Raw genomic sequence first — 17,328 nt, 5'->3', positions numbered from 1 at the left:
AGAAGTGAGGTGAAGGCTGGAATGCATGACTTCCCATCTACTCCCACCATGGGACAGGTTTTAAAGAAGAGAGGGCTGGAGTGAGAGGTTAAGACAGAATGCTTGGTTCCAATATTAATATAAAATTTAACAGTCTTACCTGCCACATCAAGAGACACTCAGGGCTCCATGATTTCTGCATTCCTCAGTGAGATCCAGGGAGCCATTGGTCCCATATTCCTTCAGTCCTGGTGGGGCTGTCCAACAGGGCTTTTGGAGAGGCTTCACTCCTCCTTGGAGACTTGACACACCCTTGGGCACAGTGTTCTACCTTTCTACATCATGGAGAGGGTCCTGGAGGCTCTCTTTGTCCTTGGGGCTCTTTTGGTCTTTTAGAGGCATCCCTGCTTCCTGTGCCCCAACACTCCACATTGATGATATGTTCTCAGTGGCTTCTGTGCCAAGTGGCTCTGAGATGGCTGCTTGCCATTCATAGTTAAAGCTAGGAGCCTCATCTTTTCTGGCCTCTTCTTGCCTTCTCCAACTCTGTAACCCTGTCCTGACTATTAAAGACAGAAAGGGCAGTACTTGTAAGGTCATTTATAGACATTTAGGGTCCTGAAGACATCTTTTGCAGTTTTCTCCTCATATCAGAGGCTGACTTGCCTATAAGGTAGGTTTTTACTATGATTTGTCTTTCCTCAGTGTCTGGATCTACATTAGTATATTTTTTCATAAACTCCACTATTCTCCCCTGTTTGTGTTTGGGACAGCTATTGTTTCTGAGAAATCAGGATTTAAGGGGTGATTTTGAATCATTATGTAGGTATTTCTTTTTGCTTTCTGATATATTGGAGTGGACAGAGGGAAATACCTGAAATCTCTAGATTGTAACCCAGTTGCATTGATCTCTGATAATGAGTGTATGCCTTTAACCTTTGCCCCTGTGATTGTAAGCACCTTGTGACTAACCTTCATTTTATCCAGTTTTTAAATTTTAGGGGCTTGTCATCATTAAACACAGGCCATAATGCTTATTAATGAAGGGTCCTGGGCCAGCACAGTACTACCTACCCCTAGTCCAAAGCTATTTTTTGAAGATAACACATAATTTCTATTTGATAAATTTTGCATAGCTTCAGATTAAGTAGAACAGTTTTCCTACATGAAAGTATACTGTGAATTTTTAAAAATATTTTTATTGATAAATCTTAACATACAATCATTCCATATATGGTGTACAATCAATGGCTCACAATATCATCACATAGTCATGTACTCATCATCATCATCATTTTTTAGAACATATGCATCATTCCAGAAAAAGCAATAAAGAGAAAAAAGAAAAAACTCATACGTTCAATATACCTTACCCCCCTCTCTGATTCACCACTGATATTCCATCTATCCAATTTATTTTAACCTTTGTCTCCCCTATTATTTGTTCATTCTCTGTCCATATTTTTTACTCATCTGTCCATACCCTAGATAAAAGGAGCATCAGACACAAGGTTTTCACAATCACATGGTCACATTGTAAAAACCATATCATTATACAATCATCTTCAAGAATCAAGTCTACTGGCACATAGCTCAACAGTTTCAGGTAGTTCCTTCTAGCCACTCTAATACACTATAATCCAAAAAGGGATATCTGTATAATGCATAAGAATAACCACTATGGTAACTACTTGACTGTATTTGAAATCTCTCAACCAAGGAACCTTTATTTTTTTCTCATTTCTTGACCCTTTTTGGTCAAGAAGTTTTCCTCAATCCCTTGGTGCTGGGTCCAGCTCATCCTGGGATTTCTGTGTCATGTTGCCAGGTAGAATTACACTTCTGGGAGTCATGTTCCACATAGTAAAGTGGGGGGAGAGGGCAGTGAGCACACCTGCCACATCAGCTTATATAGAGAGAGGCCATATCTGAGCAACAAAAGAAGTTCTCTGGGGGTGACTCTTAGGCCCAGTTTTAAGTAAACCTAGCCTATCCTTTGCAGGAATAAGACCCACAGGGGCATACCCCAAGTTTGAGGGCTCAGTCTATTGATTTGGTTGTCCCCACTGCTTGCAAAAATATCAGAAATTCTCCAAATGGGGAAGGTGAATATCTCCCCCTTTTCTCATGTGTCCTAAGGGGACCTTGCAAATACTTCTTTATTCACTGCCCACATTACTCTGGGATATATTGGGGCATTATACTAATCTGAAAAACCAACAGTCTCATGCCCTATTCAAGATTCCATGTACTTATGGTCTTTAACTAAACTGACCATATAAGTGAAATTAGGAAATGCACTATCCAAAATATAAATTTTGCACCAAATAAGCATCTCTCCTTTTGGTCTCACACAGAATTTAAAGTCTTAAAATATGGACAATATCATCCTTTACTCTGCATTCTGATTTACCTTAATCTTATCCAGATCAGTTTCACTCATATCTCTCCTTAATGTCTAATCGCTTTTTCAACTTTTAAAACAAATCTTGTATGGGATACTGCTGACTTTCATAGCTTCATAGCTCTAACTTTGAGTCTCAGGTGTCACATAAATAGCCAAAGTTTCTGGGAACAACCATGTTGTATACAAACAGCTCAGTATCTCGGAATTCAGAAATAGCAGTTGCAGCTTCTGAATATGTGTCTTCTCTAAGAGCTTACAATCTAGGACCCTTTACAATAGGCCCCTATCTTGATAATCCATGCTCTTGACTTTAATTCACTGAGTTTTTATATTACTTAAGTCTGTATGATTGAGGCATGATAACATTTGTCTTTTTTCTAGACATTTTATTCAACATACAGTTCTTAAGTTTCATTCACCTACTTAGTTGCATGCTGTGTTAGTTAGAGTCAGTTGTCAACTTGGCCAGGTGAGCATACCTAGTCTTGTTGCTGTGGACATAAGCCGACGGTACGTGAACCTCATCTGTTGCCAATTACATCTGCAGTGAGCTAGGAGGCGTGTCTGCTGCAATGAGTGACGTTTGACTTAATTGGCTGGTGCTTAAATGAGAGAGCGCAATGTAGCACAGCCTAAGCATCTCGGCATTCCTCATCTCAGCACCAGCAGCTCAGCCCGGGCCTTTGGAGATGTAGAAAGAAGTCACCCTGGGGAAAGTTGTTGGAACCCAGGAGCCTGGAGAGAAGACCAGCAGAGACCATCTTGTGCCTTCCACGTAAGAAAGAACCTCAGTGGAAAGTTAGCTGCCTTTCCTCTGAAGAACCAACAAAATAAATCCCCTTTTATTAAAAGCCAATCCGTCTCTGGTGTGTTGCATTCCGGCAGCTAGCAAACTAGAACACATGCCTTACAACTTCATTCCTTCTTGCAGACACTCACTAGTCCATTGTATGTATGCATAGTAGTTCACCTTTCCATTCTTCAGTCATTGTACCCTTAGTCCACCTCCATTCATTGTAGATCAGGAACACTGCCATCATAAACACCAGTGTGCAAATGTCCATTCTTTTCCCCACACATAGTTCCTCCAGGTGCTGAGCAATGAGGTTTCAGGATCCTATGGCAACACCACCCCTAGCTCCCTCTGGAATCACCACATAGCACTCCAAAGGACTGCACCTCTCATTTTCCCTACCATCAGTGAATAGATACATGTCTTTCTCTGCATTATTTTAGCACTTCTTTCTCTCTGTACATTTAAAAAAATATTCTATTCACACATCATGCAATCCAACCTAAGTGCCTAGACATGACTTCACCACCGTACTCTATCTGAAGACATTTTCTTTTCTTCCACGAAGAATCCATACCCTTTTTCCATTCTCCCACCTGTTGACATTTAGTTTTTGGATAATGCCTTTGTTACATTCAGTGGAAGCATATTGCAATGTAATTGTTGACTATAGACCCTAGATTGTATTGATTGTACTTTTTCCCATATACCACCTATTTAACACCCTGCAAAATTGACATTCATTTGTTCTCCTTCGTGCAAAACTTTTTGAAATTTGTACATGTAATCACCATCATTGTCCACTCTAAATATTCATGAATTATACTGTCTCAGTCTTTATCCTCTATTTTACTTCTGTTTTCATATGTGCCCCCAATCATTCTCCCTCAATCATACTTACATTCAGCTTCATTCAGTGCACATATATTTTTGTGGGACAATCAAGTAGCATTGTGCTATCCATTTTCTGAATTTTTACAATCAGTCCTATTGCACAATCTGTATTCCTTCAGCACCAATTGTCCAATCTCTAACCTATTTCCATCCCCTGAACCTATGCTCTTAACTTCAGTTCTCCAAGTTCACTCATTAATGTTAGTTCATATAAATGAGACCATACAGTATTTATCCTTTTGTTTCTGGCTAACTTCGCACAGAATAATGCTGCTACTTGCTTCATGACTTTATTCTGTCTTATAGCTATGTAGTATTCCATCATATGTATATATCACAGCTTTTTTAGCCACTCATCCATTGATGGACATTTGGGCTGTTTCCATCCCTTGACAATCATAAATAGTGCTGCTATAAACATCAGTGTTCAAATGTTCATTTGTGTCTTTGCCCAAATGTCCTCTGAATAGATAACTAGCAAAAGGTTTTCTGGATCATATGGCAATTTTACATTTAGCTTCCTGAGGAACAGCCAAACTGCCTTCCCAATCAGTTGTACCATTTTACATTCCCACCAACAGTGGATAAGTGTGCCTCTTTCTCCACATCCTCTCCAGCAGTTTTTGTTTTCTGTTTTTTTTTTATAATAGCCATTCTAGTGTGTGTCAGATATCTCATTGTGGTTTTGATTTGCATTTCCCTGATAGCCAGTGAAGTTGAGCACCTTTTCATGTGCTTTTTAGCCTTTTGATTTTTTTCTCTTCTGAGAAATGTCTGTGAATGTCTTTTGCCAATCTTTTAGTTGGATTGTTTGTCTTTTTGTTGTTGACTTGAAGAATCTCTTTATATATTCTGGATACTAAACCCTTATCTGATATGTGGTTTCCAAATATTCTCTCCCATGGCATAGTCTGCCTTAATACTTTCTTGACAAAGTTGTTTGGTGCACAAAATTGTTTAATTTTGAGGAGTTCCCATTTATCTGTTTCTTTCTTCAATGCTCACGTTTTGGGTTTAAGATCTAGAAATCTGCCCCCTGTTATAAGTTTATAAGGTATTTCCCTACATTTGTTTCTAAAAGTTTTATGTTCTTGGCTCTAATGTTTGGTTCTTTGATCCATTTGAGTTAATTTTTGTATAGGGTGTGAGATATTTTCATTCCTTTGCATATGGATATCCAGTTCTCCAAGCACCATTAATTGAAGAAGCTGCTCTGTCCCAGGGGAGTTGGCTTGACCACCTTATTAAAGATCAATTGTTCATAGATGAGAGGATCTATATCTGACCACTCTATTCAATTCCTTTGGTCAGTATGTCTATCTTCATGCCAGGACCATGGTTTTTTGAGCACTGTAGCTTTGTAATATGCTTTAAAGTCAGTACTGTGAGACCTCCCACTTCATTTCTCTATCTCAAGATTTTTTTTAGCTATTTAGGGCACCTGCTCTTCCAAATAAATTTAATTATTGTTTTTTCTATTCTGGAAAATTAAAATTTTTGGAATTTTAATTGTTATTGCATTGATTTTGCATCCTGCCCCTTTCTTGTACTCCTTTATTAGCTCTAGTAGCTCTGCTGTAGATTTTTTTTTTTGATTTTTGACATAAGCTATCATATCATCTGTAAAGAGTGAGCATTTTACTTCTTCCTTACTAATTTGGATGCCTTTTATTTCTTTTTCTTGTCTAATTGCTCTGGTTAGAACTTCCTGAACACTGCTGAATAACAATTCAGGTAACAGTGGGCATCCATATCGTGTTCCAGATCTTAGCTGTGGGTTTTTCATATATTCCCCTTATCATGTTGAGGAAGTTCCCTTCTATTTCTATCCTTTGAAGTATTTTCATCAAGAAAGAATGTGGAATGTTGTCAAATTTCTTTTCTGCATCAACTGGATGATCTTGTACTTTTTCTGCTTTGATTTGTTGACATGGTGTATTACATTAATTGTTTTTTTTATGTTGAACCATCCTTGCATATCTGGAATAAATCCCACTCGATCATCTTGATCATGGTGTATAATCCTTGTAATGTGCTGCTGTATTCAATTTGCAAGTATTTTCTTGAGAATTTTTTGCATCTATATCCATTAGAGGGATTGGTGCTTAATTTTCTAGTAGTATTTTTGTCTGGCTTTAGTATGAAGGTAATGTTGGCTTCATAAATTGAGTTGTGCAGCTTTCCCTCCTCTTCAATTTTTTTTGAAGAGCTTGAGTAGGATTGGTACTAATTCATTCTTGAATGCGTGGCAGAATTCACATGTGAAGCCATATGATCCTGGACTTTACTTTTTTGGGAGCTTCTTGATGACTGATTCAATATCTTTATTTGTGATTCATTAGCTGAAGTCATCTATTTCTTCTGGAGACATTGTTCATGCCTTTCTAGGAGGTTGTTCAGTTCATATATCTTGTCTAGTTTATTAGCATATAGCTGCTCATAGTATCCTCTCATTACCTCCTTTATTTTTACAGGTTCAGTGGTTATGTCTCTTCTTCCATTTCTGATTTTATTTATTTGCATCTTCTCTCCTTTTCTTTTTGTCACCCTAGCTATGGGTGACAAAAAACGAATTTCTCAAAAAATGAACTTCTAGTTGTGTTGATTTTCTTGATTGCTTATATGTTTTCAATTTCATTTATTTCTGCTCTATTCTTCATTATTTCTTTCAGAGGTAATTTGCTGTTCTACCTCTAGTTCTCCAAGTTAACAGTTAATTCTTTGGTTTTTGCTCTTCATGCTGCCATTTTAGGCAATAATTTTCCCTCTTAGCATTGCCTTTGCTGCATCTCATTAAATTTGATATGTTGTATTTTCATTTTCACTTGCCATGAGGTATTTACTGATTTCTTTTGTAATTTCTTCCTTGTTCCACTGGTTAAGAGTGTGTTGTTTATCCTCCACATATTTGTGATTTTTTTTGCTTTCTGCCTGTTATTGATTTTTAACTTCATTCCATTATTAGCTGAGAAAGTGTTTTGTATGATTTTAATCCTTTTAAATTTATCGAGACTTGCTTTGTGAATCAGTATCTATTTTTAAGAGTGGGGAATTGAAGTCTCCAATTCTTATGTCAGAGTTTCTATTTCTCCCTTCAGTGTTGTCAGTGTTTCCCTCATGTAGTTTGGAGCACTCTGGCTCAGTGCATAAATATTTGTGATTGTTATGTCTTCTTGTTGAATTGTTCCATGCATTAATACATCATGTCCTTTTTATCTCTTTTAATTGTTGTACATTTAAAGTCTAATTTGTTGTATATAAGTATAGTAACTCCTGCTCTTTCCTGATTGTTGTTTGAATGAAATATATTCTCAACCTTTCTCTTTCAACTGATTTTTGTCCTTAGGTCTAAAATGAGTCTCCTGTAGATACCATATTGATTGGTCCTGTTTTTATTTTTTTAAACACTTTTTATTGTCAAATACAACATATGTACAATAAAGCAATATATTTCACAGTACATTGTAACAAGGAGTTATAGAACAGGTTTCAGAGTTTGGTATGGGTTACAGTTCCACAATTTTAGTCTTTTCCTTCTAGCTACTCCAAAACACTGGAGGCTAAATGAAATATCAATATAATGTTTCAGCAGTCATATACATTTTTGTATGTGTGACCCACTTGTTTTTTTCTTTTTTTAATTGTGAAAAATAACATATATGCAAAAAAGCAAATTTCAAAGCATATCACAACGATTAGTTATAGAATAGATTTCAGAGTTTGGCATGAGTTACAGTTCCACAATATTAGTTTTCTCCTTCTAGCTGCTCCAAGACACTGGAGACTAAAAGAAATATAATGATTCAGCAGTCATACTCATTTGTTAAATCCATAGCTTTCTTTTCTTATTTTTTTGTGAAAAATGACATATATACATAAAAGCTATAATTTTCAAAGCACAGTACCACAATTAGTTATAGAACAAATTTCAGAGTTTGACATGGGTTACAATTCCACAATTTTAAGTTTTTGTTTCTAGCTGCTCTAAAATACTGAAGAATGAAATAGATATAAATTTAATGATTCAGCATTCACATTGATTTGTCAAATCCTATTTTCTCTGTATAACTCCACCATCACCTTTGATCTTTCCATCCCTCTCCTTAGGGGTGTTTGGACTGTGGCAATTCTAAATTTTTCATATTCAAAGGGTCTGTCATTAATATGGTGTAGGGAGATGGAAATATCTGATGCTTTGGAGAGGCTGGGCTAGGTTTCAGGACTTATCTGGTCCAGGAACTCATCTGGAAGTTATAGGTTTCTGAAAAGTTACTCTAGTGCTTTGAACCCTTGTGGAATCTTATATATTTCCCTAGGTGTTCTTTAGAATTGGCTGTAATGGTCCTGGTTGTTGGGGGTTGGTAGGTTATGATAGGTAGGAAGGTCTAACTGAAGTGTATGCAAGAGCAATCTCCAGAGTAGCCCTCGACTCTATGTGAACTCTCTCTGCCACTGATACTTTATTAATTACAATTATTTCCCCCATTTTTTTCAGGATGGGATTGCTGATTCCATGGTGCCAGGTCTGGATACATCCCTGGGAGTCCTCTCCCACATCACCAGGGAGACTTTCAGCCCTGAATGTCATGTCCTATACAGGGGGGAGGGCAATGATTTCACTTACAGAGTTGGGCTTAGAGAGACTGAGGCCATATTTGAGCAACAAAAGAGCTCCCTCAGAAGTTACTCTTAGGCATGCCTATAGGTAGTCTAAGCTTCTCCACCCCTATATAAGCTTCACAAGAATAAGCCTTATGATCGAAGGTATGGCCTGTTGATTTGGGTGTCTGTAAAGTTTGACATAGTATTAGAGGAATTTCCTTATGGTAGGGTTTAATACTTTCATATTCTTTCTCCCATCCCTCAGGGGATTCTGCCAATACTTTTTGATTATCTGCTTAACATACTCTAGGATGTATCCAGGCATTACAATAATCTATGCAGTGATTAAAGGACCTCTTTCTTATTATGTGGTCCCTGTGTTTCAATTGTACAAATGAGCTATACAGATAGGTTAAGTTAAATTATGCACTACAAAATGATGGGTCCTATTTTTAAATTCATTCTGCCTGTTTGTGTCTATTGTTTGGGGAGTTCAATCCATTGACATCTAGTGTTATAACTGTAAAAGCAGTACTTCTACCATCTTACCTTTTGTATTTTATGTCATATCTAATTTTTCCCTCTTTTTACCTTTACTGTTAGTCTTCATTTCTACACTCTTCTCCAGACCTCACTTTCCTTCCCTTTCCTATCTGTGTCTAGTGCTCCCTTTAGTATTTCTTCTCTGAAAATATTTTAATCTCACCATCAGTTTTGAAGGACAATTTTGCGAGATATAGAATTTTTGGTTGGCAATTTTTCTTTTAGAATCTTAAATATATCATACCACTGCCTTCTCACCTTCATGGCTTCTGCTGAGAAATCCACACATAGTCTTATTGGGCTTCCCTAGTATGTGATGGATTGCTTTTTTCATGTCTCTTTGACATCTGGCAATGTGATTACTAAGTGTCTTGAGTCTATTTGATTCTATTCTGTTTGGTGTTTGCTGCACTTCTTGGATCTATAATTTTATGTATTTCATAAGAGATGGGAAATATTCACTGATTATTTCATCCATTGGTCTTTAACCTTTTTTCCCTTCTTTTCTACTTCTGGTAAACTCACAACACTTATATTCATGGGTTTCATGGAATGTCATTCAATTCCCTGAGACCCTGCTCTATTTTTCCATTCTTTTCCTTATATTTTCTTTTGTGCTGAATTTCAGATGTCCAGTCCTCTAGTTCATTAATCTTTTTTTCTTCCTCTTCAAATCTATTGTTGTAGGTTTCCATTGTTTATTTCATCTCTTCTATTGTGCTTTTCATTTCCATAAGGTCTTTTATTTGTTTTTTTAAACTTTTAATTTCTTCTTTTTGTCCTCCTGATGTTTTCTTTATATCCTCCCTCAACTCATTGATTTGATTTTTGATGAGATTTTCCATGTCTGTTTGAACACCCTGAAATAGTTGTTTCAACTCCTGTATTTCATTTGAAGTGTTGTTTTTTTACCTTTTACTGGGTTTTATCTTCAATTTCCCTAGTATGACTCATCATTTTTTACTGACATCTAGGCATTTGATTTCTTTAATTAGTTTATTCTAACATCTAGGCATTTGATTTCTTTAATTAGTTTATTCTAGAAGTTGTTTCAATCTTTTACCTAGGATTTTCTTACCTGATGCCTTTGTTCTCTATCTGTTACTTATCGTTAAGTTCAACTTATTCTATCCCTCTATTACAGGTTCTGTTTAACTGATCAGAAATTTTCAGTTCTTATTTTTCTATTTCTTGCTCTGCCTGTATGGGGCCTTTTATTTTTTGAGGAAGATCTTCTCAAACATCATAGACTCCAGTCAGATTATCCCAGACCAGACCTGCCTTCTCTCAAGAAGAAAGAGTCACCAGTATCAGTTTTCCCTAAGAATGGGGAGCAACAGGTTGTCATATTTTTCCATGCAGCCTCTAATCTCTGTGCTTTTCCTATTCTGCTAAGCATGTGGCACTTGTCTGCCCATGGCTTCCCACCAGTGTAAAGTGATGTGGTGCCTTTAATTTTAGCAGACTATCTCTGACGGGGGCATGGTTGAGACAGAGGTGAGTTTGTAGGTTAGCATTAACTGCTTCAGTTTTCCAGTCCACGGGGCCTGAATTCCTTGAATGAGGGATTCCACCTGAGCTGGGCTCCACCCTTCTCTTCAGGAAGGTACAACCTTTAGGAAAGCAACTCCTTTCAACTGATTAGTTACTTTGTCTCTCAGACAAGCTTAATTCTTCCCTTTCCTGGTGCAATGCTGGAGCTGAGAATACTTCCATTTCTATCCAATGAACTCTTAAGGAGTAGAAAAAAACAAAAAAAGAAAAACAAACAAACAAACAAAACAACCTTCCCAGAACAAGACCCCCACTCCTTGTGTTTGTCAATCAACTGGTTAATTCGGTATGTGGCCTTATGTATCTTCAGGTTCTATGTGTCTCCTTTTCTTGAGGTTCAGCCTTTTTTCAGTATTTGATGCTGCCTGAACCAAAAAGCATCTTATTATTATTATTATTATTATTATTATTATTATTATTATTATTATTATTTCTGTCAGCCCTGTTCCCTTTCTGCTGGTGCAAAATCTCCTTGGACCTTTAGTACTTAATCCAGGTTTACCTGTGCTGGGAGCCTATTTTCAGTAATCAGAATTTGTTAATTTATCCACAATTAGAAATTGGTTGAGGTAAGACTTTGCTGCTATTAAAGTCCATTTTGTTTCCCCTCAGGGCACTAGCCTGTCATGCCCATTAGTGATGGGTGCCAGCTTATGTGGCTGTGTGGGGTCTCAGGCAGTTCATCTGGCCCAGACTGGTGTATGTACTGTTTCTGGTCACTGATGTAACCCCAGTGAGTTGCTCTATACTGTTCCTGGCTATTTACTAGCTACTTTGGAGGACAAACACAATTCCATACCTCACTAGACTGCCATCTTGCCATGACCACATCTCAGCAGCTTAGACTTTAACTTATAAGTCACTTATACCTTATTCTGCTATGACTAAGTTAGTAATCAATTTGTGCATGCTCAATAATTAGATCACCTCTAATTACATCACCTGGGCCCACTGTGTGCATTATCCTTAACCCTGCTAATTTTTTCTCTAATAAAACTATCAGGATTACTGCAATTTGGGGAGACAGATTTTGGGCCACTAGGTCATCTGCTATCCTACTATACACCTAGTAACAAGCTCTTTCTCTCTTTGAAAACCCAGTATCTCAGGAATTGGTTACTGAGCACATCATGCAAAAGAACCCATGGCTTTTTTCCAGTAACAATATGGTCCCTGCTATGCCCCATACAGTTTATATGCATGCTTTTGGGCTTCTAACCAAATCCTTCATTTTTTTTCTCAGGAGTTCAACTGGAAGAGAGAACAACTCAGATGTCTAATATGTGAACTCATAGGTGAGGACCTGGTTTTTAAATTCTTCCAGAAACTTGGAAGAGTCCTCAGAAAATTTTCCCAATTACTTCTTACACTCTGTTAACTTGGCCATAGAAAAAAGAACATGGACTCTTACATCCTCATATCCCCATTGACTACTTCTGAAAGAGGGTATATTTCATTTCCTTGGGAGTTCCTTTTTTCCTTCTCCAAGGGGGTGGTAAGGGGCTCCACTATGGAGTGTGTCTGGCCAGACTTGAATAAGAAGGGGACACAGTGGGTTCGGAAGTCTTTTTCTTTAAAGGAGGAGAGTCCATGGGAGGCTCTAGTATGTGGACTCAAGGTCTAGATTTGGGATAGGATCATTCCTGAGTCTTTTTGGGGTTTCAGACTTTGGAGGTTTTGCTAAAAATGGGCCATTTAAAATATCTGTCTCCTTCTCTTTCTCAGACAGGAAAGATTCATCTCTTAATTCTTCCTTAAGATAACACACTTTACAAGCTTCTGTCATGGCTTTTTCCTGATATAGAGCCATGAAAAACTGGACATAAGGAATTTCAGACCATTTCCCTTCTCTTTTATAAAAAATATCTAATTGGAGAATGGTATTAAAGCCACAAGTACCATTTCCCAGCCATTCTTCTGCTCTTCCCATTTATACTGAGGCCAAGCAACGTTACAACCAGAAACCAACATTTTTTTTTTCAACTCAATGGTCAGCAGATTATTCCAATGTTTCAGGATGCAACCCAGGAAGCTATAAATCTGGATGCTGGATGCACTGCATTGTTCTGAAAGAGAGTGAGACAGAAAGATGCTCACTCACTGGGGTCCAACATCTCATTTGCCAGCTGAATAGTACCTCAAGACGCCTTCTCACCCCAGAGCTTCCCTGTATGGAGAAAACAGATGTTAGGACACAGGCTGTCTTGATTCATCCTTTGGCTCTTAAGCCATAACCATAAGGCTGGCTGGACTCAGAGGGCTGGTGAGATGGATTTCTCACCCTGATGGCTCTGAGACAAACCTCTGCTCCTTTCCCAAATATGGGGGTAGAAAGTAAGCTTCATGCATGACCTGATCTAAAAACCACTACAAACAGAAACAGGGGGCAGAGGTCTCATTTAGATAAGACTTGAGTTCTCCTTGGGGAGGAGAAGTTTGATGTTACAAAGAGTGTGGGAATGATACATAGACCATATGCAAAGGCAGAGGTAAGCAAGAATATCCTGAAAAGTTTCCACTGGAGAAAGGGTAGGGAAAAGGATGGAGCATGGCCAGAGATGAAGATCTCTACATGGGTTATAAGGATAGTCCCCTGGGAAATCCACAACCTTTGCACCACAGGAAGTTTCACCAAGAAAAAAACCTTACCGCAAACTTAGTACAGAGTTTACATGAAAGATGAAGAGCAGCAGAGGAGGTGAAGGAATAAATACCTGGACCTAACAGTCAGCAGCAAAGGGAGGAGAGAGTGCACCTGAAAAGGGGTAGAAAAGGAAGGGACGTAAGTGAAGAATTCATCATGAGTAGCCTACCTAGACTGAAGAAGGCAGAGGCCTCTAAGAGTGACAAGGATAAGGAGCATAATGGCTAGTAAAGATAGAAAAGGAGAAAGGACCAGACAGAATGCAAGAATTAGTATTGAGGGGCATGACTTACAAAATGCAGGTCTCGACAGCTGATGTCTTGTGTGGAAGATGCTGCTCTCCTGGGATCTTTTGAAATCACTCCTGCCTGGAATGAAACATTACAGTTCCAAATCTGTAAATTCTTTTGCCCCGGAATTTATTTTGCATTTTGAAGTCATTATTCTTTACATTATAAAATTCTACCTATTTTGCTTTGGCATTAACATTTTGGAGGTTCAGTAGCTCAGTCAAGTTATTCACATCTATTATTCAAGGTTTAAAATGTAGAAACACTTGGGGAAAAATTCACCTCTGTAAATTACCAGTAAATCTGGATGTACTTTGAAGAGCTTAAAAATTGTTTAGGTTACATAAAGAAAAAATTATTACCACGTCAAGTATGCTCAATGGAGAGCAATTTCATTAAACATTAAGGTGCTTGTGAACACTTTTCTCCATGTACTTTCCAAATATTGTGGTCAAATATCTCACATTCAGTCATGTTAATCTAAAGATATGAGCATTGTTAATAGGTGTGAATATTAAGAGGTAAAAGTATGTCAATCTAATTTTTTATAATTTTTGGAACTTTACATTTGCCATTTGGTAGACAGTTTAAAGTTCTTCAGTAACTTCACACTTTCTTCAATATTTTCATTGTAATGAGTATTTCAAAATGCCATTGATACTGTTTATTCTGATTTGAACTTCTGTACAGTTAAGAATCTTATTTTTGAATACTAACTTCAAGCTATATATATATATATATATATATATATATATATATATATATATATATGGCAAACTTTCTATGTTAGCAGCTAGGTTTGAGCAGTCTTATAAAGAATGGAATAGAATGGTCAGAGTCTATTTAATTTTTAAGTTGATTTGATCATTTTTCTTTGGTTAATTTGGTACCATGGCTCATATTTTGTTCTTTGAAATGCATGCTCTAAAATGCATGTAAAGTGAATAATTTCATCCCTGTTGCTCTTAGCTTTTCTCATATATAACCTAGAATTACTGGAATAGTAAGAACACAGAACTATGATGGAGGTTGTCAAGATTGTACTTATTGATTACAATCTCAAGAAATTTCCTCTAAGCATGCCATAGTAAATAGGTACTGGTTCTAATCCAAGTCCACTTAAAGCCTCAGTGTTTTCTGTTCTTGAGTATTGTTGCCAAATAGAATACAAGTCACCTGTAATTTTAAATTTTCTACTAGCCACTTAAAAAAATAAAAGGAAACAGGTGAAATTCACTGTATTTATACTGTATTTCATTCAATATATTCAGTGCCATCATTTCAACATGCAGTCAATATAAAAAATTAAGAAAAAATTTTACATTCTTTTTTGTGCTTAGTCTTTGGAAACTGTAAGTGTACTAATACTTGTAGCACATCTCAATGTAGATATAATCATATTTCAAGCTGAGTAAAATTGGGATGCCCATTTTAGGTAAAAAAAATTGGACAACTTAGTATTGGACAGCAGAGTTCTATAACCAGCTCTTTTTTGGGGGGGACACTCACACCATAGTTTAGAGAGAGATAACTATTGACCACAAGCAGATTTCCTACTGCCCCTTGGGAAGGGGCTCTCCTCACAAATTCATGGTCAAGGTTGGTAAGGGCTCTGGCCATACAAGCAGCTAGGCCCACGAATTGCACTCAATTGCCTGAGAAGGAGGATGAGGGACAACTGGGTCTCAGAAAGGTCTCAGAGACCAGAGAGCTGAGTTGTAGGCCTAGGGCAGCCCCATCCCCTCTCTGGCCCCACTGGCAACAAGCATGACAAGGGACGGACCAGAGTTTTTACCTGGGCACCAGGGTGAGGTTGGGGTAACCTGGAGTGAGGTGAGAGCAACAGACAGCAGGGACCCTGGCCCTCATCTGCCGTGTCAGAGTTAAGAAAAGGGGGTTCCTAGAGCTGCCAGCAGGAAGCCATGGGACAGGGGCAGGCTTGGGGGAGACCCCAACATTCTGGTCATCTGGGTGGGTGAGGAAATGCATTGAGAGGGTCTTTGGTCAGAGAGGAGGCAGCAATGGTGAGTAGCAAGGGGGCACCTGGGGCTGGGGCTGGCTGCGTGCCACTTCAAAGGAAAAGGGGTACAGGCCTGACACCGTGGGGAGGTGGAGAGGCTGGGTCAGGCCCTGGGGCTTGAGGCTGGGCAGGGAGTGGGAGTGGGCAGGCAAGAGAGAAGGAAGAAGAGAGAAGAGGTGCCCTGCCCCAGGCCCGGGGGCAAACTCTGAGTCTGTCCATTTGTCTGTCCTCCCCACGCAGTCACTGCTGCTTCTCTGACCTTCGGGGCCGGAACCTCCGCGTGTCTGTCACCTTCCTTGTAGCCACGGCTGCGGTAAAGCCCACCAGGCAGGACAGGGAGTGATGCTGAACTTGAGCATGTCTAGCCAGCTGGGCGGGGCTGCCTGCAGGTACTGCTCGGTCAGGTGCAGGCCCAGCAGCAGGGCCCATAGGCAGGAGGCGAAGGCGTCGATCCTCGGGAGCCTGCTCAGAGGACAGAACCCTTGAGCCAAGAAGGATCGTGAGCCTCTGGGTCCCACCCGAGAAGGCCAGTTTCCCCCAAGCCTCACTGCTCCAGCCTGATGAGGCCAGCCAGCAACATGGCCAGCAGGCAGGCAAGCAGGCCCAGAGCCACGATGCCGATCTGGTGACTCTGCCCGAAGGCCCAGGCATCCCACAGCCTCTCCAAGGTGTGCTCTGGCAGGAGGCCCAGCCCAGCAGCTGCTGCCAGCCCTCAGCCCCAGGGGCAGTGCCATTGTCAGGAACGGCTGAGCCATTGCCACCAGGGGGCAGGGCTGGGGTCAGGGAGTCACCAGGGGTGGAGGAGTCGCAGGTGCTGTGCAGGGCAATGGTCAGCAGGAAGGCGAAGGCCAGGAAGGCGAGTAAACAGGAGTGCGGTGGCCTGAGCTGGGGCCTTCAGTGCAGAGGAGCAGAAGCTCTGCGTGCAGGGCTGATCGGCCTCCCAGCGCCTGAACTGGTGGCTGAGCAGCAGCGCGCGCAGCTGGCGGTTCTGGTGCTTGATGTAGTACTCCACGACCGCCTGGCAGGGCCGGCACAGCTTGTACACCTGCTCCAGGTGGTGCCGGTATACCTCGATGTCCTCGTCATACCTGCCCTCCTCTCGTGGAGTGAAGGCAGCCAACTGCTTGATCTTGGTGGTCTGGTGGTGGCTGCACCTCCGGCATAGCAGCACCTGGCTGCTCACCCATTGCTGGGGTTGGGGAGGGGTGCGGGGGCTGGGTAGGCTCCGCACCACGTGGTTCAGGTGCTCCATGTACTGCGCGGGGATCGGCTTGTTATAGTCACCGTTCTCCTGGAAGCCATTGTACTGCTCGCAATGGGGACAGTCCCAGCAGTTGAGGTTCCCATAGGGCACCACCGTGTCCTGGTTACAGAACCAGCAGTTGACGGTCGTGTGGATCGGCTTCTTCCTCCGCGCAATCCTGTAGAGCAGCACGCCGGCCGCGGCACACGCCGTGACCCCCAGGCCGCCGGCCAGGCGGGTCGTGGGGCAGCCCGCCAGCAGCGCGCTCACGCCCTCCATAGCCCCGGCGCGGGCGGGCGCGGGCGGGCGCGGGCGGGCGCGGGCGGGCGCGGGCGGGCGCGGGCGGGCGCCGGGATGGC

The 17,328-nt window shown here is 40.4% G+C and overlaps 2 protein-coding genes across 2 annotated transcripts in view; one reads left to right on the top strand and one right to left on the bottom strand.

Annotated features, from left to right (window-relative positions):
* SH3BGRL (SH3 domain binding glutamate rich protein like) overlaps window positions 1-17,328 on the top strand; it is a 302,360-nt gene that overhangs the window by 190,580 nt on the left and 94,452 nt on the right. The window lies entirely within an intron of this gene.
* LOC143670526 (transmembrane protein 201-like) lies at window positions 14,964-17,248 on the bottom strand. The gene is given in 5 exon segments (XM_077145367.1): window positions 14,964-16,064; window positions 16,067-16,179; window positions 16,275-16,420; window positions 16,423-16,590; window positions 16,592-17,248. Coding segments are annotated over 5 exon segments (1,182 nt in total). The 3' UTR covers window positions 14,964-15,966.

Source organism: Tamandua tetradactyla, chromosome X (assembly GCF_023851605.1).
Source record: "Tamandua tetradactyla isolate mTamTet1 chromosome X, mTamTet1.pri, whole genome shotgun sequence".
Classification (NCBI taxonomy): domain Eukaryota; kingdom Metazoa; phylum Chordata; class Mammalia; order Pilosa; family Myrmecophagidae; genus Tamandua; species Tamandua tetradactyla.
This window is presented reverse-complemented; position numbering and strand designations above follow the sequence as displayed.